The 24,592-nt window shown below is 61.5% G+C and overlaps 2 protein-coding genes across 4 annotated transcripts in view; one reads left to right on the top strand and one right to left on the bottom strand.

Annotated features, from left to right (window-relative positions):
- Window positions 1–4,855: 4,855 nt before the first annotated feature.
- PVALEF (parvalbumin like EF-hand containing) lies at window positions 4,856–6,974 on the bottom strand. The gene is made up of 4 exons (XM_059046431.2): window positions 6,869–6,974; window positions 6,551–6,686; window positions 6,089–6,204; window positions 4,856–4,993 (listed from the first exon to the last, which is right to left on the bottom strand). The coding sequence occupies exons 1-4, from the start codon at window positions 6,972–6,974 to the stop codon at window positions 4,950–4,952; spliced, it is 402 nt and encodes a 133-aa protein (XP_058902414.1). The 3' UTR covers window positions 4,856–4,949.
- A 9,881-nt stretch (window positions 6,975–16,855) lies between these two features.
- AATK (apoptosis associated tyrosine kinase) overlaps window positions 16,856–24,592 on the top strand; it is a 133,800-nt gene continuing 126,063 nt past the window's right edge. The window contains exon 1 of one of the 3 annotated variants that reach the window (XM_059046489.2): window positions 16,856–17,016. In XM_059046489.2, the coding sequence (XP_058902472.1) occupies window positions 16,962–17,016 (55 nt within the window). In that variant the 5' untranslated portion in view covers window positions 16,856–16,961. Of the gene's footprint in view, window positions 17,017–17,223; window positions 17,291–24,592 lie in introns of those variants that run through there. The other 2 variants (XM_067021028.1, XM_067021035.1) reach the window with 2 other exon arrangements.

Raw genomic sequence — 24,592 nt, forward strand, 5'->3', positions numbered from 1 at the left:
TGGGCACTGGACAGGCCCTGCCCACGAGGAGGGTGGAGGCCCATCCTCGAAGGTCTGGGCAGGGGAGCGAGAGGGCAGTGGAGGGGACACTCCCCCTCTGGGAACCCTCCTCCCCTGCCCTCCCGCCAGGCACTCTGTCGCTGCTGCTGCCCTGGCCGAGGGTGCTGGGACCAGGCCGCTGGGGAGAGCCAGCGCTGGCCAGGACAGCCCTCCTACTGGCCCAGGCGCCACCCTACTTGTGGGATCGTGCAGGGCTGGCCCGGGTGGAGGTGGAGCCCCTCCTGCGCCCTTGAAAGGCCCTGGGGCTTGGCCTCTCGCTAGCGTGAGTCTCGGCAGCAGTCACTCTCAGTCTGAACCACCAGGAGGGCAGAGGCAGATGCCCCATGGGCCTGAGGCAGCTCACAGGAGCGCTGACCTGCAGGCCCTCCCGGCACCCACATCCCCTGCTTTGGGGTACCGGGGGCTCAGTTTCCTCATCTGCACAGGACGGCTCCTTCCCTTCCTTCGTGCCGGAGCTGATCGCTCACAGAACCCCAGGCCAGAGCTGGATACAGCAGTGAGACGAGCAGGGCCGCTCTGGGCCTGACCCCTCCTAGGTGGAGTGCCTGGCCTGGTCTCTGGGCAGAGCACATGTGTGCCATCCATGTTCCCTCCCTTGCAGGGCTGTCTCATTACCATGAGATGACCTGGCAGAGAGCAGGCCTTGCAGCCCCTCCAGCTCCAATTGGGGCTCCCAGTTCTGGGGCTCAAGGTGAGGAGGAGGTTTGCGTAGTCACCCACACTGCTCCTGGCCCCCGCCTGTCTCCCCTTGGGACAGCTTTGTTCCTGGCTCCTTTCCCACTGGGCCTGGAGCCCCTCCCAGCTCCCCACCCACTTCAGCCAACCAGCTGTCTCTGCCTGCTGTTCTAAGAGCCAGGCTGGCCATTTGAGGCCTTCCTCCTGAGTCCCAGAAAAGAGGTGGGGAGGGGCTGGGCCCCAGGGGCAAGGTCTTGGAGGGAGCTCTGCCAGGGGAGGGGCGGTGGGTCACCAGCTCAGCAGGCTGCGGGCTTCAGATGCTGGGTTCTCCCGACCCTCCCTGAGCTGTGCAGAAGCAGAGCAAGCTGGCTGCTCGCTGGTCTCCAGGCCAGAGGCTCTGGGGGCAGGGCAGGACCAAACTGGGGAGAAGCAGCCTGCTCTGGCATGCCTTTGGGTGCTCTGATCCACCCCCAAAATGGAGTTTTATCTGAAGCTGTTGTTGGGAGTTTCTAAGCTATGGTATTTTTGCAAGTAAGGTTTTCAGCAGACAGGAAGACAGATACTTGGGGTGACTTTCAGGGAGAGATGGTGGCACGGCCAGAGAAGCAGAGAAATGGATGGTCGTGACTTTCCAATCAGGGAGATGGTGCCTGACTCCCCAGCTCCTGATTTACAGCTTTCCACTCATCTGTTCATTTGTTTGTTCATCCACCCACCCAGCCACCCATCCAGCCATTCATTGATCTGTTTGCAAGGACAGGTTGGGTGTCCTTCTGTACCAGTCTCTGCATCCCTTATACTCCTTCACTTCTGCTATTATCTGAGCTCTTTGCTTTAATTTTATTCAAGTTTTTGTTGTCACAGATAATTTTCTCCTGACGTTAACTGGATTGGAGCTTTGTGTCATCCTGGGTCTCTGTCCTGCCCATGACCTGCCCATGGGCCTTGTGGTGGCATCTCACACATCCCAGCTGGTGAAAATGTGTCCCTGAGAGGCTACAAAGCTGGGGACCGGGGTGGGAGGCCTGCCCCACTGTACTGTTCCACCTGCACAGGTGTGCCCCAAAGAAGGGGGACCGAGGCGCCATTCCTGTTCCCTGGGGTAGGGATAGTGGGCTGGGTGGCACCATACGCAGGGGTGAGGGTATCTGTTAGGCCCCAGCCTCCCAAGAAAGGTCTCCTTGGCCTTCTAGCTCCTCTGTTTAATTCATTGTGTTTCTTTAAGTCTTCTGTATCCTTGATGATTTCTTTCTTACTTGCTCTATCAGTTCCCAAGAGAAGAATGCTAAGATCTCCAACTGTGATTGTGCATATCATCTCTTTTTCATTTTAGTTTGCCCATTTTTGCTTTATGCTCTGAGGCTATGTTAGTAGGTGCATAAAAATTTAGAGCTGTGTGTCTTCATGGTGAGTTGACCCTTTATCTTTACAAACTGTCCCTCTTTGCCTAGCAGAGCTTCTTGCCTTAAAGTGTCCTCCATCTGATAGTAGCAGCCACACCAGCTTTCTCTTTTTCTCTACCAGCCACAGACAATATGCAGACGAATGGGCATGGTCAGGTGTGGTCTGCATTGAGCTGAATTTGGACCCTGGTCCAGAGGGATTACTTTTGCTCTGGTGACAGTTAGGACAGGGACTGGGCTGGCTGAGGCTGGGCTCCAGTCTCTGTGAGGACTGGCCTGATATTCCTGTCCTCACTCCTAGCCCAATAGGACCCACAAGGAAAGACCCTCCCCCCTGGCAGGTACTGAACACCCAGGAGACTGCCGGACGCCCTCCTCAGCCGCTCAGCCTGTCCACCGCTATTAACCAGTTGCAAACCCTGGCAGGGACCTTGTGCCAACGTCAGGCTCACTTCTTGGTTTTTCCTCTCCGGGATCTCAGAACCCATGTCCTTGATGCTTTGCTTGCCCATAATAGACAATAAATAAGCAACTCATATGGTATATTAGGGGATGAGAGTGCTATGGAGAGAATAGATTAAGGAGAATGCGGAATGCTGGGCAAGGTAGAGTGGTATGTGAAACAGGGTGGAAGGGTTGACCTCTTTGGGATGTAACATTTGAGGAAAACATAGAAGGAGATGAGGGAGTTAGTCACACGGACAGATGTCTAGGGAAGAGCATAGCAGGCCCAGGAACATGCAAAGGCCCTGGGGCAGGGTGCTTCCTGGCTGGCGAGCAGTGGGGTGGCCAGTGTGGCTGCAGTGAGGGTGGGAGAGTCTAAAGTCAGGGAGGATGTGGGCATCCCAAAGACTTGGCTCTTCTGCATGAGAGGGGAGCCTCTGGAAAGTTCCAAGTGAAGCCATGGGTCTGACTTTTTTTTTTTTTTTTTTTTTTTTTTGCGGTATGCGGGCCTCTCACTGTTCTGGCCTCTCCTGTTGTGGAGCACAGGCTCCGGATGCTCAGGCTCAGCGGCCATGGCTCACGGGCCCAGCCGCTCTGCGGCATGTGGGATCTTTCTGGACCGGGGCGCGAACCCGTGTCCCCTGCATCGGCAGGCAGACTCTCAACCAGTGCGCCACCAGGGAAGCCCTGACTTGTATTTTTTTTTTTTTTTCTGACTTGTATTTTAAAAGGACCTCTCTGGCCGTTATATTGAGAACTCACTGTTGGAAGGTAGAGGCAGGGAGGCCAGTTTGGAGGCCAAGGTGGTCATCTGGGCAAGAGCTGGTGGTGGCCCAGATGGTGGGGGAATGGGGCTCTGGATGCATTTTGAGGGCAGAGCTAGTGAGATTACCTTGCAGGTGGGTGTGAAAGGGAGAGGAGCTGAGGATGATGTGTGAGCTTGGCTCACAGGCTGCTGCTCCTGCAATAGCCCAGCCTGGGGGCTCCTGAAAGTGGTGCCTTCACCCTGGGGTGATCCAGCCACCTTTGGCCCCTCCATCCTGGAGAGTCTGGAGTCCCGTGGCAGCTGGAGGAGGGAACCCATCACACCCACATGGATGCAGGGGGCTGGGATGGGGGCCTAGTGCTCCCCAGCTACCAGTCCCCAGGATGGAGGGGAGAGCACATCCACACCCTCTGCATGGTGACCACAGAGCTCCCGGCCTGAGCAGCAGAGGAACGATGCAGCTAACAGATGGGGAGACCGAGGGTGGGTCTGCGGGAGGAAGACGGGGGCTCAGCCTTGGGCACGTTAAGCTTGAGACGCCTCCATCACATGAAACGGGCTGTCAGGCAGCCAGAATGGGCACAGGAGTCTGGAGTACAGGAGAAAGGTGCTTAAAGCACAAGAAGGGAGCCCACCGGGTGGGCGAGCATGGCTGGCGCAGAGGCTGGGGCAGGCAGGTGGGGTGGGGGAGGACTCCTATAGGAGGATGAACTTGGGGAGAAGGGGAGGAGGCCTCAAAGAGAGGGAGGGCGTCTCAAAGACCGGGAGGAGGAGGCGAGATATCAGCAGAGATCTGAACCCTGGACATGTCCAGCCCGGAGTGCAGAGTGCAGGGCTGGTGCCAGGACCCCTCAGAGGCACCCTGGGACTGAAGCTGTCCCTGCTCTGTGGACCCAGCCTGGTGAGCAGCCTGCACAGAGCCCAGTGGAGGCCGGGGCCGAGTATGTGTGTGTGTGCGTGTGTGTGTGCGTGTGTGTGTGTGTGCAGCCTGCACAGAGCCCAGTGGAGGCCGGGGCCGAGTGTGTGTGTGTGTGTGCAGCCTGCACAGAGCCCAGTGGAGGCCGGGGCTGAGTGTGTGTGTGTGTGTGTGTGTGTGTGTGTGCGCAGCCTGCACAGAGCCCAGTGGAGGCCGGGGGCCGAGTGTGTGTGTGTGTGTGAGTGTGTGTGTGTGAGTGTGTGTGTGTGCGTGTGTGTGTGTGCGCGTGCGCGTGTTTGGGCCCAGAGAGCACGACGCTGGGAGGGCAGATCCAGGAGGGGCCGGGGCTGGAGGGGGCACTGCCCTCCGAGGGTGCCCCCAGGGAGGCAGGAACAAGAAGGGGCAGAGGAGGCTGGACACACCCACCACCCGGCCTTCCATTTTCCCTCCTTCACCCCCGATGCCACCCTGCCCCCCACCTGTCACCCAGAGACCCACGACCCTGCCCCTACCCCAGCTGACGCTGCACACCCCCAACAAACACATGGGCTGCGGTTCATTTAATGCTGTTTTTCTTCCATTTTCCTGGCTTAAGCTGCGTCCACTCCCATGGCCTCCACGGGGCACTCGTGAATCCCACAGTGCCCCTTGGGGGATGCTCAGCCGGCCGGGGCTGGGCGTGGTGCTACTTCTTCGCAATTTTCTCCTTTTTGATCAATTCAGAAAATTCTAGAATAGGAGACAGATTTCTAGTAAATAACCCCCTGGCTCGTGCCCCACCAAGCCCTGCAGGCCCAGCGGGAAGCCTCCTTTATGACGGGGGACCTCGCGGTCCAGGGGGGCCCTGCATCCTGCCCTCCTGAGTCCTGGGTGGGGAGCAGGAAGGACCGGAACTTGGCTGCCCCAGTGCCCCACACCGTTGTCGTGTGCCCTGTGCCCGGCCAGCTTGGCGGTGGTGAGCTCACCCACCCTGGGTCTTACGATGAACCCTCAGCAGTTCCTTTCAGAGTCTCTGAGCTGGGGCTCCTGCGATCATCCTGCCTTCAGTGGGGAAACTGAGGCACAGAGAGGCTGGGGGGCTGCATCCTAAACAGACCCCTTGGCCCGGTTGCCCCTCTTTTAAGTCTTGCGACCACCCCACAAGTCAAGGTTTGCTGGTATTTGCGGGCAGCAAGTGGAGGCCTGGGGGGTGAGGACAGGTCCCCAGTCTGGGGCTCTGAGCCTGTGCTTGCCTGTTCCCAGGGCCATCCTCCAGGCTTGGGGTCAGCATCTGGGTGGGTGGGTAGCAGGATGATGCAGACCCCAGGGCAGCCATGGGGAGCCTCAGGGAAGGCCTGCAGCCCCACAAATGCCTTTCCTCCTGGGCAACCCCCTCCCGCCTGCCCAACTCACACACAGCCGTTGGCCTCACACACCACCTGACCTCCTCCTGCGTCCACCTCTGGAGCTCCTCAGGCCCTGGTCCCTGCCTCAAACCTTCCTCCCCATCTCGGAAACCCCCCATCTAATCTGTCCCCTTGACCTTCCTCAGAAGGTCACCTCTCCCTGCTCAGAAACCTGCAGCACCTCCCCTGAGACCGGTGAAATGCCCAAGTCCCCTCAGCATCCCGGAGACTCAGCTTCCCCATGTGTGAACGGGGACGATGGTGACCATCACAGGTGGCTGTAAGCTTTGGGGGATGGGGTCCACGCCTGGCAGTGGGGAGCCTGGTCAGCCCTGCACAGAGACAGGCTCTGGACGTGGAGCAAACTGAGTGCGGGTGACAGGGAGTGGGGGGGCAGGAAAGTCCCGAGAGGTATCCCTGCCCCTCTCTGCTGCCCCACCTTCGAAGTCAATCCTCCCGTCCCCATCCGTGTCGGCTGCTTGGATCACGGCCTCAGCCTCCTCGTCCGTCAGTGGGGTGGTGGGCCCGCTGCTGGGGATGAGGCACAGGATGTACCTGGGGCCAGGGGTGGGCTTGGGTCAGAGCTGAGGGGGCATCTGGCTGGTGCCCAATGGTGTACAAGGTACTTGCTCCCCACTTTACAGCTGGGGAAACTGAGGCCCAGCTGGAGAGGGGTCTCTGGGCCTGGGCCCAGTGCTGTGCCCCTGGACCCTGTTTCTTACCTGGCCCCATCTCCCCCAAGGCCTGCTGGAGCCCAGTGGGGGTACCAGGTCTTCTGGGGTGAGTGTGGTAGCTGTAGGTCGGGGAAGGGGCCCAGAGCTCAGTACCCCCTCATCCCCAGCCACCACCAGGGAGGGGGCCCAGGGCTCATGACATCCCGTCCCCGGCCATTGGCTGTTACTTGATCTCATTCCACTCGATGAAGCCGCTCTTGTCCTTGTCCAGGGTCTGGAAGGCCTTGCGGATGACACTCTCCTGCTGCCCCGAGGCCGGGAACTTCTGCATGTACTCGAAGAACTTGACGTAGTTGAAGGAGCCTGGGGGTGACCTGGCGTGTCACCAGGGCCATCCCCCTCGGGGCTGGACTGCCAGGGCCTGGTCCCAGAGGGGGCTCCTGCCCTGGGGTGGGGGCTGCTGGGTCCTGTGCCCTCCCCCAGCCCGGGGGGGGCTCCTGCGTCCACAGTGGGGCTGGCCCAGGGCGGGTGGGGACAGGCTGTACCATGGTGCCTCATGTCGGTGGGCAGCAGGTCTATGTCCTTGTCCGACAGGGATGCACCCATGGCCAAGGCCATCTTCTTCATCTGGGTGGAGAAGTCCTCGTCCATTCTGGCCCTGCAGGGGACAGGGAGCCGGCTCGGCAGATGTGCTGGGCAGGAAAGGGTGCTCTGCCTGGACCCTGCCTGGTGCCAGCTCCTGGCCCTAGAGTGGGGACCCCAGGCACCCAGACCCCAGGCAGGCCTCGGGCTGCAGAGGGCGGCTGGAAGGGTCAGCTTTCCCAGCACCCTGGGGCCCCGGCCTTGCAGAGGCCCTCGTGCCCGGGCCCTGAGGATGATGCGTCTGAGCCCTGCCTCTTGGTAGCTGGCCACCCTGAGGTGTTACCCCACTTCACAGAAGAAGAGACCGAGGCTTTAAGAGAAGTGATACACACGAGGTCCTTCACTCTGCTCGGAAGAGGTGGAGGAGGCGCTGTCTGACCCCTCAACGCTGCTGGGTAATTTCCTCCGTCCTTCCAGGCTCACCTCAAAGCCGCCCCCTCTGGGAAGCCTTCCTGGTTACCTGAAGCACCACCTCCTCCTGCTGGGACTCGGGCCCCAGGGCCTTGGTCTCTCTCTCCCGGACCCCAGACCGGCGGGCCTTGGTCATCCTGGCTGGACACTAACCGCCAGCTGGGAGGCATGCTGTGTGCAGGCCAGTCTTGAGCTGGCCCTGGACTGAGCAAGGCCCAGACCCACTCCAGCAGGATGGCCCCACCCCCTTCCCAGGCGCTCAGGAGGGCGGTCCGCTGTGCATCTGCCCTGAGGAGGTGCCCACGGCAGTATCCCCACTTCTTGGGGGTTCAGGCAGGAGCCACTGAGGCAGGCCAGGATTCCAGCTGGGCAGGTGGGGTCTGGGTACAGGGACCGGGCTGTCCCATGCCCCCACACAGTGCCTTGTGACCTGCGGAGCTCTCAGGTTGCTGTCCCCAGGGCGGGTTGGGTTCTGGGGCTTGTGGCAGAGCAGCTATTTCAGAGGCTCATTGGCCTTCTCCAAAGTTCACGGCGTGGTGAGCCTTCTGGAACCTACTCCCCGCCGCCAGGAGAGGCAGCTCAGTGACCTGCGGGGCATAAGCCAGCTAGGCAGTGGCCAGAGGCATCTCCTTTCTCCCGGTAGAGAAGCCACGGGTCAAAGGTTGCAACTCAAGCTGCAGCGGAGGGGCAGGGAGGGCTGGATCCAGCCCAGGGCTGCGTCCTGCTTCCTGACCCTGGGCGTGCCCCCCAGCTGCTGTGGGCCTCAGGCTCCTCATCTGTGAAATGGAGAGACCCCTGCCCGCCCTGCCCTGCCCTGCCCCTTCACAGGGTCATGCAAGGAGCCATGAGGGAAGGAGATGGTGGGGAAAGGGTGTCGGATCCTGTGGTGGGTGTCACCCATAATGGCCAGTCCCTGCAGCCAGTCCGGGAGGTTGGGCAGGGGTGGTCAGCTGGGATCAAGGGCAGGCCCAGGCCTTGGAGGCCCAGGACAGACCCCACTACCCTGCATCCCACGGTGAGACCGTGATTCCCCTCTCTACCCTGGAATCATGGGGTCCATTCTGGAGGGAAGGGATTCCCTGCCTGCCACTCGGGGCCTTGCCCAGGGCCAATGTCACCCCCTTTATGGAGGAGGGACAGGGCCAAATTCCAGGCCAGGTCTGGCCAAGCCTGGGGTTGACATCCTGACTGCAGAGCCCTGTGGGTGCCCTGCGCTGGGCTGTTTACCACCCTGCTCCCACCCCATTGCTCTCCGGGGCATCCCCCGACCCCCACCCCCGCATGAAGGCAGGGGAGCCTGAGATCAGAGCTGGGGAGACAGGGCCTGGGCCTCAGGCTGTGGTTGGTGTATTTATAGCACCTGGGCCTGGGCCTGGGATGGAATCTCACTTGGCACGCCTAGTCAGGGCAGGAAGTGGGGAGGGGCGTGGGGAGGGGGCTGCATGGCACCTCCTGGGGTGCTCCCAGCGCCTGGAAGGGCCCTGCCCTCTTTGTCCTTCCCCCTGAAAAGGCCTTCCTCCCTCTTCTCCTACCTCACTGCCTTCCATAGCCAAAGCTGGTTCTAGCTTTAAGGCCTGGCTCTGTCCCCCCGCAGACTCCCACGTACGCCCAGTATTGCTGCGTTCTCTATGCCCCCTCCAAGGCTGGCAGGGCCCTCCCCTGTCCCCAGACCACTCTGGACCACCCATGTGGCCCTCCTGGGGGCTGTGGTCTGCATCTAGCACCTGAGAGTGAATCACCAAATTCAGATGCTCAGTGAGAAAAAGGCCTCATGGGCTGGAGGGAGGTGGGAAGGGGTGATGGAGGCCTTGGGGCCCCACTGGGACAGGGGCTGGGCACGTGGGCCCAGAGCTGGCTCAGCATGCCTGCCAGAGTTGGTGGGTCTGGGGACCTTGGAGCCTCTGTTCTGCCAGGCCCTTCCCCCACTCAGCACCAGGAGCCCTGTGAGGTGGTCTCAGCCTCCCCCTACTGACCCCAGCTTGCAGCCATGCTCTCAGAGGCCTGCCTAGGCACATGCGTGCACACGTGCCCGCCCCTGCAGACCCAGTTACCTTGGGACTGCTCCTCTCCTTCCTCTTCTTTTTCTTCCTCTCCTAGACCTCCCTGGGGTTCCCCCAGCACCCAGGGCCTCCCCTTGTCCAGCGGAAGACAAGGCCCAAGCTCCTACCATGCAGCTCGGGCAGCTCCGGCCCGGCTGGGTGCCCACACCACCCCTCCCCGGGCAGGGCTCACCTTTGCCTGGCTTCCTTCGAGGGCTCTGGGAAGGTGGGTCAGGCTGGGGGTGCTGAGAGGCTGCGGGGGCTCCAGCTTTTATACCTGCAGCCGCTCGGCCTGTTTACATCTTGGGGCTGCAGCTGTCCTACCGCCTCTCCCGGGTACTCCAGTCTGGCACTGGCCACCCCCAGGGGCTCGTTGGCACTTGGCACGTCCACACCGGGCTGGGCAGACTAACCATTAGCAGCGCCTGGCCTCCCCGAGTCTGGGGTGGGGGTAGGGAGAGTGACGACATTGCCGAGTGAGTAGGCTTGCTATCTGTTGCAAGAGGTCCCACCCTGCCTGCTGGCCTCGTGGGGGTGAGAGGGGGCACCGGTCCAGTAGATGGCCCAGGGGCTGCAGGCCGCCAGCGTGTCCGAGATGGCAGCAGAAGACTGGACGACTGGGCCTCCTCTGATGAGAAGCCAGGCTGGGCAACTGTCCTTTGTCCCTGGGTCTCTGTGGGGGGGCTGGGAGCCATGCCAGGGCTGGCTGTCAAGGCGAGGGGAGGAGAGGGAGGTCTCCGTCAGGCAGGGCCTCTCTCCCTGGGAAGGGCCCTCACAGGCAGTCACCAGGGTGAGGACGGGGGACCAGAGAGGGACACATCGCCAAGAGCCCACCCTGGCCGTGGCCCACCTGGAGGGGAACGGCTCACTGTCCATTCACTTTCTCGGCCTCAGTATTTTACGGAGTGGTGCCCCTGACAGTGCAGACATCTGTGCAGCCTCTTTCCAACCCTCCATCACCAGCTGTCCCCTGTAGGGGTTTCTGCCCCCATCATTTTGCATGGCGCTCTTATAGCTCTGAGATCTGCTTTCTCTGCACAAAAGTTTATCATGTGTCGCCGCACTCTGCCATGACGTAAGACAGCGCTGTGTTAGGCCAGCAGGCTGAGGATGTTCTAGTAAGTTCCTTGACTGACCACCTGCTGCTGGACCCGGAGGAGGCCCCAGTGCTTTTCTTTCTTTCTTTCTTTTTGGCCATGCCACGCGGTATGTGAAATCTTAGTTCCCCGACCAGGGATCGAACCCGCACCCCCTGCAGTGGGAGTGCAGGGTCTTAACCACTGGATCACCAGGGAAGTCCCAGGTTCCAGTGCTTTTGTTATCAGAGACACTGTGGGAGACCAGAGTGGAGGACCAGGACGAATGATGGAAGTTTCCATGGTCCTGCCACGTTCCTCTCCAAAAGGGTTACCCTAAAGATTTCCAGCCGAGGCTGGGTGCCCCGTGCCCCCTGCTCACCCACACCTGCATGGCAGTCTGGTCCCCAGCAGGCAGCAGGGACATCTCACAACACGTCTGTCCATAGAGTTGAATGTTATCCACATGAAAGGAGCAAGGCACCGACACTCTACAACACGGATGAGCCCTGACAGCCCCACAATGAGTGAAAAAAGCCAGTCACAAAAGGCCACATAGTCTGTGATGCCATTGGTGTAAAATGTCCAGGAGAGGCAAATCCATAGAGACAGAAAGCAGATTGGTGTTTGCTGTGGGGCTGGGGGAATGGGGAGTTACTGTTTAACGGGTACGGGGTTTATTTTGAAGTCATGAGAATGTTCTGGAACTAGATAGAGGTGGTGGCTGCACAATATCGTGAATGCACTAAATGCTACAGAGTTGTTCACATTAAAATGGCTTATGTTATCTGAACACCCCCTCTGCCGGCACCTTCCAGAAGGCCCTATCCGTGTCCACCGCTGCCCAGGCCATGAAGCGAGGGCTGGGGAGCGGGTGGGCAGGCTCCTGGACCAGCACCTGCCCGGAGCTGACAGATGGCCAGTGCCCTGGGCAACCCCTCCCGTTTCATTTTGGTTCAGAGTTGGGCTGCTCCTCCTCTCCTGAAGCCCTGGCCCTAGCTTACCGGCCCCCCTCTGGGATGAGCTGGCCTGGAGGGGCCACGGGGACCAGCTTACAGCTCTGGAGATACCGTTGTCCCCTGTGCCCAGGCACAGCAGGCACTGTCCCCTTGGGACGCTCTGGTCTCTTGGGCCCTCAAGGGGCTGGCACTGCCCCCCGCCCCGGCCTGCCTGGAACAACTTTGCGGGAGGGGGGCTGGTGGGCTCTCGGCCCTCCTGCTGCAGACTGGAAACCCCTGCAGAGACCCGCAACCCAGCCCCGCCCCATGACGTGAGTACTAGACACCTAAGAGGAATTAGCTCTTCTTTTCCAGGGAGCTGTTTTTATATCTTCTTTTCCAGGGAGCTGTTTTTATATAAGGACAAAGCTCTTTCAAGCCACAGCCTCCTCAGAGCATGGCGTCTCCCCCTGTCTGGCTCAGAACGCCAGGCAGCATCTTCCCGTTCCTGGGGAGGCCGGGTACCCTTGGCAGAGGCACCTGCTCTGAGGTCTCTTTGGCAAATGCTGGAACCTCTCTCACCCCCACTTCTCAAAGCACAGCTGCGGTGTGTGGGCTTGTGGGGGAGAGGTTCACCTGAGGTTGGGGCCTATCTGCGGGCAAGTTCGGGTGGGGGACAGCATTTCCCCTTGACACCCCTCCCGTGCACACAGAAGTGGGGGTGGGGAAGCGTGATTACAACAAGGGACATCTGTTTCCCTGCCCCCATCCCAGGCCGGGACCGCATCCCCGTGCAGCAGAAAGGGGTGGGCTGGGGGAGTCCACTGGGGGGTGAGGTCCCGGCAGGCAGGGGGTCCCTGGGGCCCTGCACTTTGGTGCTCAGGGTTTGTGGGCTGAATCCGGGGCAGCCTTTCATGCAGAAATGCTGATGAGGGTTATTACAGGAAGGATTCAAGAGGTGCTGGCTATCCCCATGGCCCTGCCCCTGTGTCCTTTACCATAAAAGATATGTCCATGTCCTGATCCCAGTACCTTGAATGGGAGCTTGTTTGGAAATAGGGTCTTTGCCGATGTGACCCTTAAGACGAGGTCACACTAGATTAGGATGGGCCCTAATCCAGTGACGGGTTCCTTATAAGAAGAGAGACACAGAGAAGAGGGAAAGGCCATGTGGCGAAGGAGGGACAGAAGCAGAGGTTGCAATGATATGGCCACGGGCCAAGGAACACCTGGGGCCACCAGGAGCTGGAAGAGGCAGGGAGGGTCCTCCCTTAGACCTTTGGAGGGAGCCCGGTCCAGCTGACACCTCAGTTTTAGACTTCCAGCCTCCAGACTGCGAGAGAATCTATTTCTGTCGTTTGAAGCCCTCAGTTTGTGGTCATTTGTTATGGCTGCCCCAGGACACTCAACAGCCCCTTCCCGGGACCCTCTCATGCCCCAGTTCTCCTGGCCCTCTCTCCTACCACCGTCTGCCCGACCCCCCGGCCCACCCCCACCTCTGATGCCCTTCCTGAGCCTCGGGTGAGGACCCAGGTAGGATGTAGGCCTGGGGCCTGGAGGTTCCTGGAGGGACACAAAGGCAGCTGTGTCCACCAGGCTGACCAGGTGCCTACCAGGGCTGTGAATTTAAGGGGCACCAGGCCGACAGGTGAGCAGTCCAGAGCTTCTCTGGCCTCAGGCTCCAGATAGCTCAACACTGTTTCTGCTCCTGCCTTGATTCAAAATTGCGATATGTTGCTCATGATGGATTTTTCTCATTAACTTTGATTCTTTGAGATATTGCATTAAAATATTAGTAACCTCGATGACCAAGTTTGTTTTTGACAGCTTCATTGAGATATAATTCATATGCTGTGAAGTTGACCATTTTAGAGTGTACACGTCAGTGTTTTTAAGTATATTCACAGGGTTGTGCAACTATCACCTCTATAAAATCCCAGACCATTTTCATCACCCCCGAAAGAGGCCCCATACGCCCATTTTCCCCTTCTCTGGACCTCTGACAACCATGAATCTACTTTCTGTCTCTGGATTTGAATAACCTAGGTCTTTCCCATAAGTGCAATCCTACGGTGTTTGTCCTTTTGCTCTTTTTCACCGAGCACATTTCCCAGGTTCATCCATGATGTAGCGCGTGTCAGCGCTTCGTTCCTTTTTACTGATGGTAATATTCCCCTATATGGATCCACCACATTTTGTGTATCCATTCATCTGTCGATGGATGTCATTACTGAGTTTTTGGTGCCCTGTGGTGCCTCCCTCGCCTCACCTGAGCCCTGGTCTGGCCCCCATGCTGCTCCTGACCTGGGAGGCCTCTCCCCTCTGTCCCAGGGCCTCGGGCCCTCTTGGAAATCCTCTAGGCCCAGACTCCCTGGGGGGTCGGCTCCTTCTAGGGAAGGTGCTCTCCCCCTACTACCCCTGGCTTGTCCTTGACCCCATATTGTCTTTCCTGAGGCTCCTGCCTGAGGCTTCGGTTGCCACGGGCCTATGGTGTTCTCATGTCTGTGGAAGAGAAGCAGAGATGAGGCATCCCCACCAGCCCGGCCTTTGAAGGTGGAGGCGCGCCTGAGGCAGTGGTCGCTCTATGTGGGGCACCCCGGCCCTCACCACTGTCAGGCCTGGCCCCTGACCCGGCTATGTAGGGCTCTGGGGCATCTTGCCTCCCTCCAGGTGGTGGGGCGGGGGGCACATCTGCAGGGATCTCGTACCATTCCGGGATTGGCAGATGCCAGTTCTGTGGGAGGCCTGGGGCAGGCTGGCCACTGGTCGCCCCCGATTGACAGGTCTACCCCTGTGAGCCCTCACCCCTGCACACCCTGACCCCAACACTGGACAAGCCAGGTTCATGGTGTGGGAGCTTTGCCCCTGGGGCTCAGGTTTCTACCTTCTCTGTCTTTTCTCACAGGTGTGTGTGTGTGTGTGTGTGTGTGTGTGTGTGTGTGTGTGTGTGTGTTGGGGATGGGTCCTTGGGTCCTGAGGCCAAGGAGAGAGCCCCATGCACCGAGCCTCTCAGCTCCACCCTTCCCAGGGCCCAGAACTCTGTCCTGTTTGGCCTTGTCATACCAGCTGAGGGTTGGGCTCATGGCTGGCCTGGAGGTCTTGGACTCAGGGGACCCTGAGTCCAAGACAGCAGTTCTGTCCCAACCCCAGGAAGAGTGCAGATAAGCCCTCCCCCCTAAATTCCAGTGCCAGGCTTCCTGCCCCCCACTGTGGTGGCCAATGAGTGCTGGTGGCCGGCCACACACGGGAATCGCTGGCCAGAGGAACAGGTCAATGGTGGAGGGACTCAGGGCTCCTCTGGTTCAACGGTCACCATGCCAGGGGAGCAGCAGGGCTCCTGGTTCCAGTGAATCTCAGAGGACCCCAGTGCACGGGGGGAAGGTGTCACTCGGGTCAAATGGAGTGACAGTGCTGGACCTGCAGCCCTGGGTGGACTTCTCCTGCCCCACCTGGACCCTGGAGGATATCTGGCCTTCTGTATGCCAGCGTGTGCACTGCGTGTGTGTGCACTGTGTGTTCACTGGTCAACCCATGTCACAGAGGTCTTCACAGAGGTTCTTCTGATCCTGGTCACTGAAGCTGGGCATGGTGGTGCAGAGAATCTAGACAGGGACAACTTAGGGCCACTGGTCATTTCCTGGCTTGTCCCCAGGGAGTCCTCTGGTTGTGTCGAGGTGCAGGTGTCTGGGGCATCTTCCTGGTGGGCAGAGGCAGGGCCCTTGGTATGGGGGTGGGCAGTGTTGGGCTTTCCTCCTAGGTGGGGAGGGGAGGCCCCCCGCTGTGGATCCAGCCCCCTCACACTGTGCACTCCTGGATCACAGCCCTCAGCCATCCTTGCGCCTGTGGCTGCTGCCCCTCCAGGCCCCTGGGATCTGAGCCCCTCCCACAGGCCAGGGCCTCTGCTGGCCACTCCCCTGTGGCTCCTTCCTCGTCAACAAGGCCTTTCGGGCAAAGCTGTTTAGAGTAGTGGCCACAACATCAGGGCCAGTAAGAAGGTTCTGGATGCCCCATGCTCCTCCACAGGCCTGAGGTTGTTGGCGCCACCCATGGCAGGGGACCCCGAAGGTCTGAGAGGAAAGGAGGCCCCTTCCTTTGCCCATGGGGGAACTGTCTACACAGCGGGCCATCTTAGGTTAAGAAGGATGTGTCATGGCATCCTCTCCTGAGGGCTGGACCTCACCATCCTTTCTCTGTCCCTGCCCATCCCTGTACCATTGATCCTTGCTCTTCCCCAAAGCCTCAGGAGCCCCTCCTGCCCCCACAAACCCCTGGCCTTCCAGCTGGGTCAGCCAAGCAGCTTTGCTCATCTGGCCGGAGAATGAATGGATGGACGTAGAGTGAGTGACCCAAGTTACATAAAACTCAAATCCCGGCTACATAGTAACTCTCTCTCCTATCCTAGGGGGTGGGGAGGGGACGGTCCCCAGCCCCCTGCGCGCTCAGCCTGCCTGCCCTCCTGAAGCCGCCTCATCCACGCAAGATGGCGCGGCAGGGCGCGCAGCCGGCGGGGAGGGGACGGTCCCTCGGTGCCCGGCGCCGCCGCGTCCGCCCTAAACGCCCGGCGCTGTTCTCTCCCGGGCGGGGGCGGCCGCTCCTTCTCCACGGTTGTCGCAGCGTGGCACAGGCGCGGGCGGTTTGGGCAAAAATAGCCCCCCCACCCCGCCGGCGCGGGCGCCGCCCAGAGGGCGCGGGGCCGGACCCAAGCTGCCTCCGAAACCGGCGTGTGCAGGCCGCGTGCGGGGCCCCGACCCCCGCGTGCCGGGGCCCGCGCCGCCGGGCCACCCAGCGCGCGCTTTCGTATTGCTCCTGCGTGCCACCGTGCCCACCCCCGCGCGCGCCGCCGCGCCCCTGCCTTCCCGCTCCTCCCCCCACGCCTCTGCCCACCCCCGCGCCTCCAGGTGCCCCCTCCCCGAGTCTCCGTCCCGTCCCCCTCCCCCCCAGCACTTTTCGCCTCCGAGCACCCCTCCCCCACCCTCTGTGCCCCCGAGCCTTCGGGTCTCCCATCCTACGTCTCTTGAGCTCCCACCCGCGCCTCAGTATCCCCCTCCCCACCCCCTTCCCCCCGCACCTTCCGCCTCCCAGAGCACCCCATTCTCCGTGCCTCCCCCGCGTCTCCGGATCTCCCATCCTGCGTCTGTGTCCCCTCGTGCCTTCGTGCCCCCCACGTCTCCGTACCCCCCCAGCCTTCGGGTACCCCCACCGCGCGTCTCCGTGCCCCCCCAGCCGTGTAGAGAGCCCCCCCTCCGCGCGCGCTCCCGCCGGTGTTTTCGGACTGCACCAGCCCGGGAGCCCCGCGGCGCCGCGGCCGGCCGGGGGAGGCGCCTCGTCTGTCGCCGCCGCCCGCACCCGCACCGGCACCGGCATCCGCACCCCGCCAGCCCCGCGGCTGCGGCTGTGGGCGCTGGGCGGGCGCGGCGGCCAAGGCGCTCTCGCACCTGCGGCGGCCGCTCGGGTGATGGCGCGGCGCGGGCCGCGGGCGTCCTGAGCGCAGCGCCCGCCGGGGGATGCCAAGACGCGCTGCTGGCCCTGGCCATGTCGTCGTCCTTCTTCAACCCCAGCTTTGCCTTCAGCTCGCACTTCGACCCCGGTGAGTCCCCTGGCCGCGCCCCTTGCCAGCCCGCTGCGGCTGCCCCGACTGCGGACATGATGCTTCCAGAGCCCCCGGTTTCCTATTTTGCATGGAAGTTAACCCTTTCCCCACTCTGAGTGGAGCCGCAGAAGGAACGGCTTTCCCCGCAGGAACCCCTGGAAGCCCAGAGGTGGGCAGGCCTTGGGGCTGGCACCTGCACGGCTGAGGCCTCCAGCAGCAGGGGTGGGCAGTGGGAGTACTGCCCCTGTCTCTGCGGAAGCTTCCGTCTCAGGTAACGGGCAAGAGGGCCCGTGTTGGCCCCAGGTGTCCAGGGGAGGAGGTGGCCAGGACTAAGGGCCCCCGGGAGGTGTGGGAATGTCGCCCCCACCCCAGGCCCAGGTGGCCATGGCCCCTTGTGGATCTACGGTCTTAGCATGGGAGGCATCCCCCCAGGCTGGGAGCTGGTTCTGGGGAGCCCTACCAGGCCACCCAGTCGCCTGCACGGGGAGGTGGGAGCAGTGGTCAACCCACAGGGCAGAGCCCACTGAGCAGAGGCTCGGAAGAGATGGGCCTCAGTGGATGCCCAGGCCCTCCGGGCAGGGAGAGGCCCAGGTGGCGCTGTCAAGCTGGCTGCAGGGGGCGTGGGGCCAGGCTGGAGGCCCTGGCAGCCTGTTTATCCATGGCTGCCTGACCTCCTGGCAGCTGTGGGCGGCCGGGGTGGCAGCGGGACCAGGGGCAGCTGGAGGCCTGCATCTGTCACCAGGAGGTGGTAGGCTTTCTTCCCTGTCTTCACTGGCCTCACCACCCCCCTCCTTGGCCCGAGTGGGAGATAAACCCCTGCCCTGGAGCCTTGGCCGAAGGGCCCAGAGTCCTACCCACATGTCACTGGGGCTCTGGCATAGGCTAATCCAGCCAAAACAAAGCCGGGTGAGCACGTGATGGGCTCTCCTGGGTCTCCCTCCCTGGAGTAGGGCCCAGTTCGTGCAGTGATGCACAGGGTCGCCTGGGTACGGCCCCATCTGAAGGCATTTGATCTTGGGGGAGGGGACCTGACAGCAGGTTCGTCTGCTGGCTTAGGGTGTGGGAGTCACTGGCTCAGAAATGACTTCCCAGGGTGACTCCTGGAGCTTGGAGAATGTGGAGTCACCAGTGGATGGCCCAGAATCTGGCACCGACAGCCCTGGCTGGGCTCTGAGGGCGGGGGCTGGAGGTGGCCCTGCTGAGCAGTCCCAGGCCCAGACAACCTTTAGGGACACGTGTCCCGCTGGCTCCAAGCCGGTGATCCATGCAGTGAGGCTTCTGGGGAGTGAGGGTCCAGCCTTGGAACCATTGGCAGTGTGGCGGGGTGTGTGCCAGGACTGACCCAGGGATGGCGACGCCCTCCCCTACGCCCTGCCTCTTGCAGTCTTTGTGGGGCCCAAACTTGCCCTGTGTGGATTCAGTACCCTCCCCTCACTACACACACACCCCGTGTGTCCCAGCACGAGACCCTTCCCCCATCTTAGAGAGACAACTGAGCTTGGCTCCTCTTGCAAGTGTTTCTGTAAACAGCTGTGATCAATGTAATTATAATGTGTCAGTTTAAGGACTTATGAGGGAAAAAAGTTGTCAGGAGGCAAGGGGAGATCTTCTGTTTGCAGGTGGAGTGAAGGGGAGAACTATGCCCCACTGTGGGAGGGGCTGCCCTGGATGGTGGAGATGGGTTGCTGGCTGGGATGCAGGGCTCTGTGCTGGCCCCCACGTGGGCATTAGGGATGGGGGGTGGGGTCTGCTGCCCTCCTGCTAAATGCCCAGTGTTCAGAGCCCAGCTCCCACCCCCTGGAGTCCCCCTGCACCCTTGCCTTCCAGAGTCTCAGTTTTCTCACCTGTAAAATGGGATAGCTGTGCCTACCCCAAGCTCAGTTAGGGGTTAAGCACCTGGTGAAAACTTGACTCTCAATGAACAGAGACTGCTATTATGGAGGGGACTGTGTGTATGGAGACAAGGCCAAAGTGGCATGTGGCTTTCCTGTCCCCAAAGTGGGGAGAGATGGTTCTTTTTGAAGTTGGCTCCTGTCTAAGGGGGGACCCTGCTCAGGGTCCACCAAACTCGGAGGGCAGGGGACAGTCGTGTGTGTGGCTGTCTCAGAGTTTGTTTCTGTGTTCACTCAACACTCAGGGATGGACAGAGGGGCCTGGCCCGGGCAGAGGGTCCTCACAATGTCACCAGGCCAGGTCTGCTGTCTACTGCCAGCTCTGCGTCCGTCATGGATCCTGTGGCAGTTCTCCACAGAGGTGGTGACAATGGTGTGGTTACGTAGAGTGACGGGGGCTGATTTTGAGGCTCAGGCTGTAGGCACATGCTTGAGTGAGGCCTGGGGGCTGGGGGACCTCATTTAAACTCCACTCCTGGGCTTCCCTGGTGGCGCAGTGGTTGAGAATCCGCCTGCCTATGCAGGGGACACGGGTTCGTGCCCCGGTCCGGGAAGATCCCACATGCCGCGGAGTGGCTGGGCCCGTGAGCCATGCTGGGCCCGTGAGCCATGGCCGCTGAGCCTGCGCGTCCGGAGCCTGTGCTCCGCGCAACGGGAGAGGCCACAACAGTGAGAGGCCCGTGTACCACAAAAAAAACAAAAAAACAAAACAAAACAAAACAAAAACAAATAAACTCCACTCCTGCTTGGGCCACCACCACCTATCAGATTTGGGCAGGGCAGGCCGCTGGAGGGGTCCAGGCCCAGCATGTGCTCCTGGGGCGATGGGCTGGCGCAGGCGGGCATCCGGAGGGGCTGCCTCCTCTGGGGACCAACTCTTCCTTAGGATGTGGGTGACCCTGGGGGATTTCTGGACAGTCACAACCCTGTGACCTCAGCATTGTGTGGCCTTGGGCCAGTCACTCAACGTCTCTGAGACTCAGCCCCACGTAGGTGAAACCTCACTCTCGGGAGACCAGGTAGTGGGGTATGGAAGCCGAGAGCTGAGGGGTGCCACGTGGGAGTCAGGAGCACCTGGGTGGGTCTGGCTGGTGGGGGGAAGGTGTGGCTTCGAAGGGGCGGGGCGGGGGGTTGCCTCTCCCGCTGGAGTGCTCTGAGGCAGGGAGCTGCCCTTGTTTCTTACCTTCTCCGGCCCTGGGTGGACTGGGTGCCGCCCAGGCCCTCAGCAGGTGCCTGCCAGGTGCAGGCCTCAGTCAGAGCTCTGCAGTCCTGAGCCTGGGGGCCTGGAGCTCCTGAGGACCCCGTGGGGCAGGTAGTGGACCAACCCCTCCCTGATCCCATGGCCCTCTCTGCGCCTCTGTTTCTTAATCTGTAGGTGGGCATTACTGTGGTGTCCCCTCCTGAGGGTCACACGTGGGTGACTGGAGCGCTGGGTGAGGGTCAGTCCCCAGGGAGCACCACTCAAGGGCTGACCCTGGGGCAGGGGTCACCGTGGACCATTTGGCGGGACCTGGAGTTTGGGGAAGCTCATGGAAGACAAGCAGCCCCCAGCCTCTGGGTCACGTGCTGCCGCCTGCCCACGTCCTCGTCCTGCGCCTAGCCCCACCGGCAGCTCGCTCACCAGCATTAATGTGTGTGAGGTGCCAGCTCAGGGCTGGGCATGCCCAGGCCTTAGGGTGAAGGTGTCGTTGGGGGACAGGGCGCAGGGAGGGCATTCCAGCCGGGCCTGGTCTATCCTGCCCGGGGACAGGTGCGCTTGGGGACTTGAGGACTGAGAGGCCCCCAGGAATGGGCTTTTGCAGCCCTGGGGGTCCCTCTCTCTGGCTGACGGACACGTGCTGGCAGTGGTTCTTGAACTTGGTGGTCCACCGCTCGCTGCCTGCTTCCCACGGGGTCTAGCTGAAGGCAGATGCTGCCTGACACAACCCGCCCGCCATCCCCTCCACTAGATCGACTCAGGCTTGGTGGGGAGGGGCGTCAAGGGCCGGAGTGTTACTCTCTCCCCGCGCCCCGAGAAAGGCTGGCCCCGAGGTGGAGGCTGTGGCTCTTGGGCTGAGTCCGGGGGTATGGGCCAGCTCAGGGCAGGAGGGAGGTCACAGTCCTCCCCTGGGCAGTTTCTTTGCATTCTAGCACATTCTCCAGGAAGCCAGCCTATGCTCTTCTCACAAAGGGGCTGCTTCTCCCTCACGCTGGGTGGCTTTACGTACGCCGGTGCCCGGGCTCGTGCAGGCACTCACACACGTGAACACACACGAATGTACACATGCTCACAGATGCCTTCACCTGTGTGCGAGCCTGGGCTGGGCCGTGGGTGCTATGGTCCCTTGCGGCGGGTGGTCAGGGTCATGGCTGAGGGGAGCCAGATCCCCCGCCCCACCCTTGGCCCTCAGCCTCACGCCTGCTCTCATTTCAGTTGATGGGCTGAGTCACCGGGTCCCGGTGGCCTGAGGCTTGAGGAGCCTGGAGCCGTCCCTCTCGGTGGCTGGCCCTGAAGGACTGCCCCACCGTCACCCGGCCACCTGCAGTCACTGCCCTTGAGCATGTCTGCCCATTCTCCATCCTCCCTGTTCTCCACCTTCCCCAGGTCAAGGGCTCATGGGTGAAATAGCATCCCCCCAAATTCATGTCCACCTGGAGCCTCAGGATGGGACCTTGTTTATAAACAGGGCATTTGGAGCTGTAATAAATTAAGATGAAGCCATCCTGGATTAAGGTGGCCTAATTCCATGGCTGGGTCCTTACAAGAGAGCAGGGGGAGATTCAGGAGAGAGGAGGACGTCCCATGCCGCGTGACAAGGGAGGCAAAGCTGGGCTGATGCAGCCACGAGCCAAGGAAGGCCTGGGGCCTCCAAAAGCTGGGAGAGGCAGGAAGGGTTGTGCCCCGGGACCTCTGGAGGGAGTGTGGCCCTCACTCAGGACGTCCGGCCTCTAGCACATCAGACACTCCATGTGCGTTAAGCCCCCAGTTTGTGGCACGTTGCGATAGCTGCCCCAGGACACTCCTGCAGGGCGGCACTTAGCCCCACGGGGCCTCATCTGGGGCCGAGCCTGCCTCTGCCTTCATGCCAGCCTCCATCTCCTCTGTGTAAACTGGGACAGCCCTACCCACCTGGACATGTCTTTGGAGGAAAGCAACGTAACACGTGTGCGGGCGCCTCAGAACACGCGAGTTCACTGGACCGCAGTGATAGCAAGGCAGCTGTGGCCCAGGCCAGTCGCCCTCATCTGGGCACCTTGGGGCCTCGCTCTCGGCCTTCAGCTGCGTCCTGCAGAGGAGCCAGCACCGGCAGGACAGGCGGCCCGTGGCCTCCCCTCCCCCGGCAGAGGAAGCTGGCAGAGGAAATGAGGGCAGCGGACGCCGGGCCAGAGCCAGCTCCCAGGCAGCCTGTCTGGCCTGTCGCAGTAGGCGGTGTCCACGCCGGGTCCCTGCCTTCCTCTGCCAGGGTCAGCCTGGGGGGCGGGGGCCAGGGTGCCCTGGGGTCAGGGAAGGTCTGCTGAGGGCGGCTCCGGAGTTAGACCAGCAGTTGGAACCGCGCCGCCAGAGCTATAGGTATGTGGGGGCTTCTGGGAGGGTGTGGGCTCTCCCCCACTGCCAGCCCCGGGCCCGGGCATGAGCGGACAGGGGCTCGTCCTCGCGAGGTCCCCAGCCCCTGCTCTGGCTCTGCCAGAGGAAGTGGCAGGACGGGAATGGGCAGGGCCAGGGCAGTGGGTGGTTCTGGGCAGCGTGGGCGTCACTTGCCACGGAGGGCGTGTGAGGTGGGGCAGCAGGATGCTGGCCGGCATCTGGAGGCTGGGACGGGTCCCCGGTCGCCTCTCACGGTGGGATGCGGCAGGCGGTCGCTTGTAGAGGGATGTGTGGTGACTGTGTAATGGGCTGGTGGCTGTCTGCGTGGAGTTGCCTGTAGTCCCGGGCAGGTGGTCTGGCTCCACTTGCTGTGAGGCCCACCTGGCTGTCCGGGCATCCCCTGGCAAGAAGGAATCCCACTTTTGGGGGCTGCCGGCCGCACAGGATGCTCGTAGGAAGGGGGTCTGGCTGGTCGCGCTCGGCCTCATGCCCGAGGTCACTCCTTGTTGACAGCGAAACGGCAGGTTCTCTGCCCAGCTCCAGGCATCCTAACGCCGTCTCTTCCCTCTCTTTCTGACAGCTTGATTGAGATAGGATTCACGTACTGTATGATTTATCCATTTCAAGTGTACACTTCAGTGCTTTTTACTGTATGTACAGAAGTGTGCAGCCGTCACCACTATTTCAGAACACTTTTGTCCTCCTCGTGAAAGCCGCACACCCACCGGCAGCCCCTCATGTGCTTCCTGTCTCTGGAGATCGCCTGTCTGGACATTTCCTACCTGCAGGCGTGCAGCTCAGTGTTATCTGTGTCTCTCTCCGTGGGCCCTCCGTTTTCTATCACGGGAACATAGGGAGTGGGCCTGGGTCTGGGGGCAGCTTTCGTGGATGCTGAGGGCTGGGCCACCACACGCAGGCCCCTGCCCAGCACTCAGCATTGGGGCCCTGCTCCTGCAGTGCCACGGCATGACTCGCCTTTTCTGCTGCCTGACGCCTTGGGTGCCTTTCCGGGGGCTTGTTGGCCATTTGAAGGCGTCTTCTGGGATTCCCTGTGTGAGCCAGGCCTGCCCGGCTGTGGGTGGTATTTATACGTTCTGGAACTGAGCCCTTGGTCAGAGGTGTGCATCAGGGCTGGTGCTTTCGCATCTTAGCCGTCTCACTGGTCTGGGGCAGGGTATGCGGGCACCGCCGGGGCGAGTCTTTCCTGACCCCCGTGCTCAGTGGCGTCAGGTTGGTGGCTTGAGACGGGCTGTGGTGGGAGAATTTGCACCCCAGGAGCCTGCAAAGCCTCCACGTCAGAAACCTCCTCCGTCTCTTTCTTCCAGAGAGCTGATTGTTAAGCATTACCAGCAAACCAGGGGTGTAGGCCAGTTTGTTAATCCCAGGAAGCCTCCTGGAATCCTTTTGGCATGAGGCAGGCATCCTCAAGAGGCAGTTTCTGGCCCCTGGGGATGAATGACCCAGAGGGATGGTCGTGCTCCCTCTTGGGGCCACTCAGCCCTGGAGGGAGCCCCTGGGTGGGGCCTGCTCAGGGGGGGCGGGGCCTGCTCAGGGAGGGCGGGGCCTGCTCAGGGAGGGCGGGGCCTGCTCAGGGAGGGCGGGGCCAGGGCTTGCACAGTCCTGCCCCTGGCTGAGGCCGCACCTGACCTGAGCCCTGCCCTTGCTGCCATACTTCCCCAGCCTCCCTCACCCCACTCTCTGCCCGCACTGGGTTCCAGGCAGAAACTTGGAGGCCAGGATGGCGGGAAGTTCTGGGCTTGGGCTGCCCTCCCACCCCTCAGCAGCTGGTGCTGGAGTGGGAGCCAGTGCATCGGATTCTGCTTTACTTTTCCTTCTTGTGATGGGCAAGTGCTGTCTGAAACTGACTGGCTGCAGCGCTTCCTGGGTCTAGCCGTGCATCTGTAGGTTTCCTCCTGGGTGGGTCTGAGCCTGGCTGCCTCCGGCCTCTGCACAGCTGCTCCCCCGATGCTCCCCCACCCATGCTTGTGAGAGGGACTCATTCATCCAGCTCAGTACCCTCGGGGAGACCCCGTGCCCAGCAGGTGTCAGGGCAGGGCCCTCAGATGAACAGCATGGGCAGGTCCCGTCCTCCAGAGGGGGTCACTCTCAAGCCCCT

Source organism: Kogia breviceps, chromosome 19 (assembly GCF_026419965.1).
Source record: "Kogia breviceps isolate mKogBre1 chromosome 19, mKogBre1 haplotype 1, whole genome shotgun sequence".
Taxonomy (NCBI): domain Eukaryota; kingdom Metazoa; phylum Chordata; class Mammalia; order Artiodactyla; family Physeteridae; genus Kogia; species Kogia breviceps.

Bases quoted from the DNA above. Each gene is read 5' to 3' on its own strand.
- PVALEF (XM_059046431.2), bottom strand. From the start codon at position 6,974: ATGGACGAGGACTTCTCCACCCAGATGAAGAAGATGGCCTTGGCCATG. The intron at 6,687-6,868 runs GTACAGCCTGTC...GGTCACCCCCAG, and splicing joins CACCGACATGAGGCACCATG to GCTCCTTCAACTACGTCAAG. The intron at 6,205-6,550 runs GTAACAGCCAAT...CCCTGGCCCCAG, and splicing joins ATCGAGTGGAATGAGATCAA to GTACATCCTGTGCCTCATCC.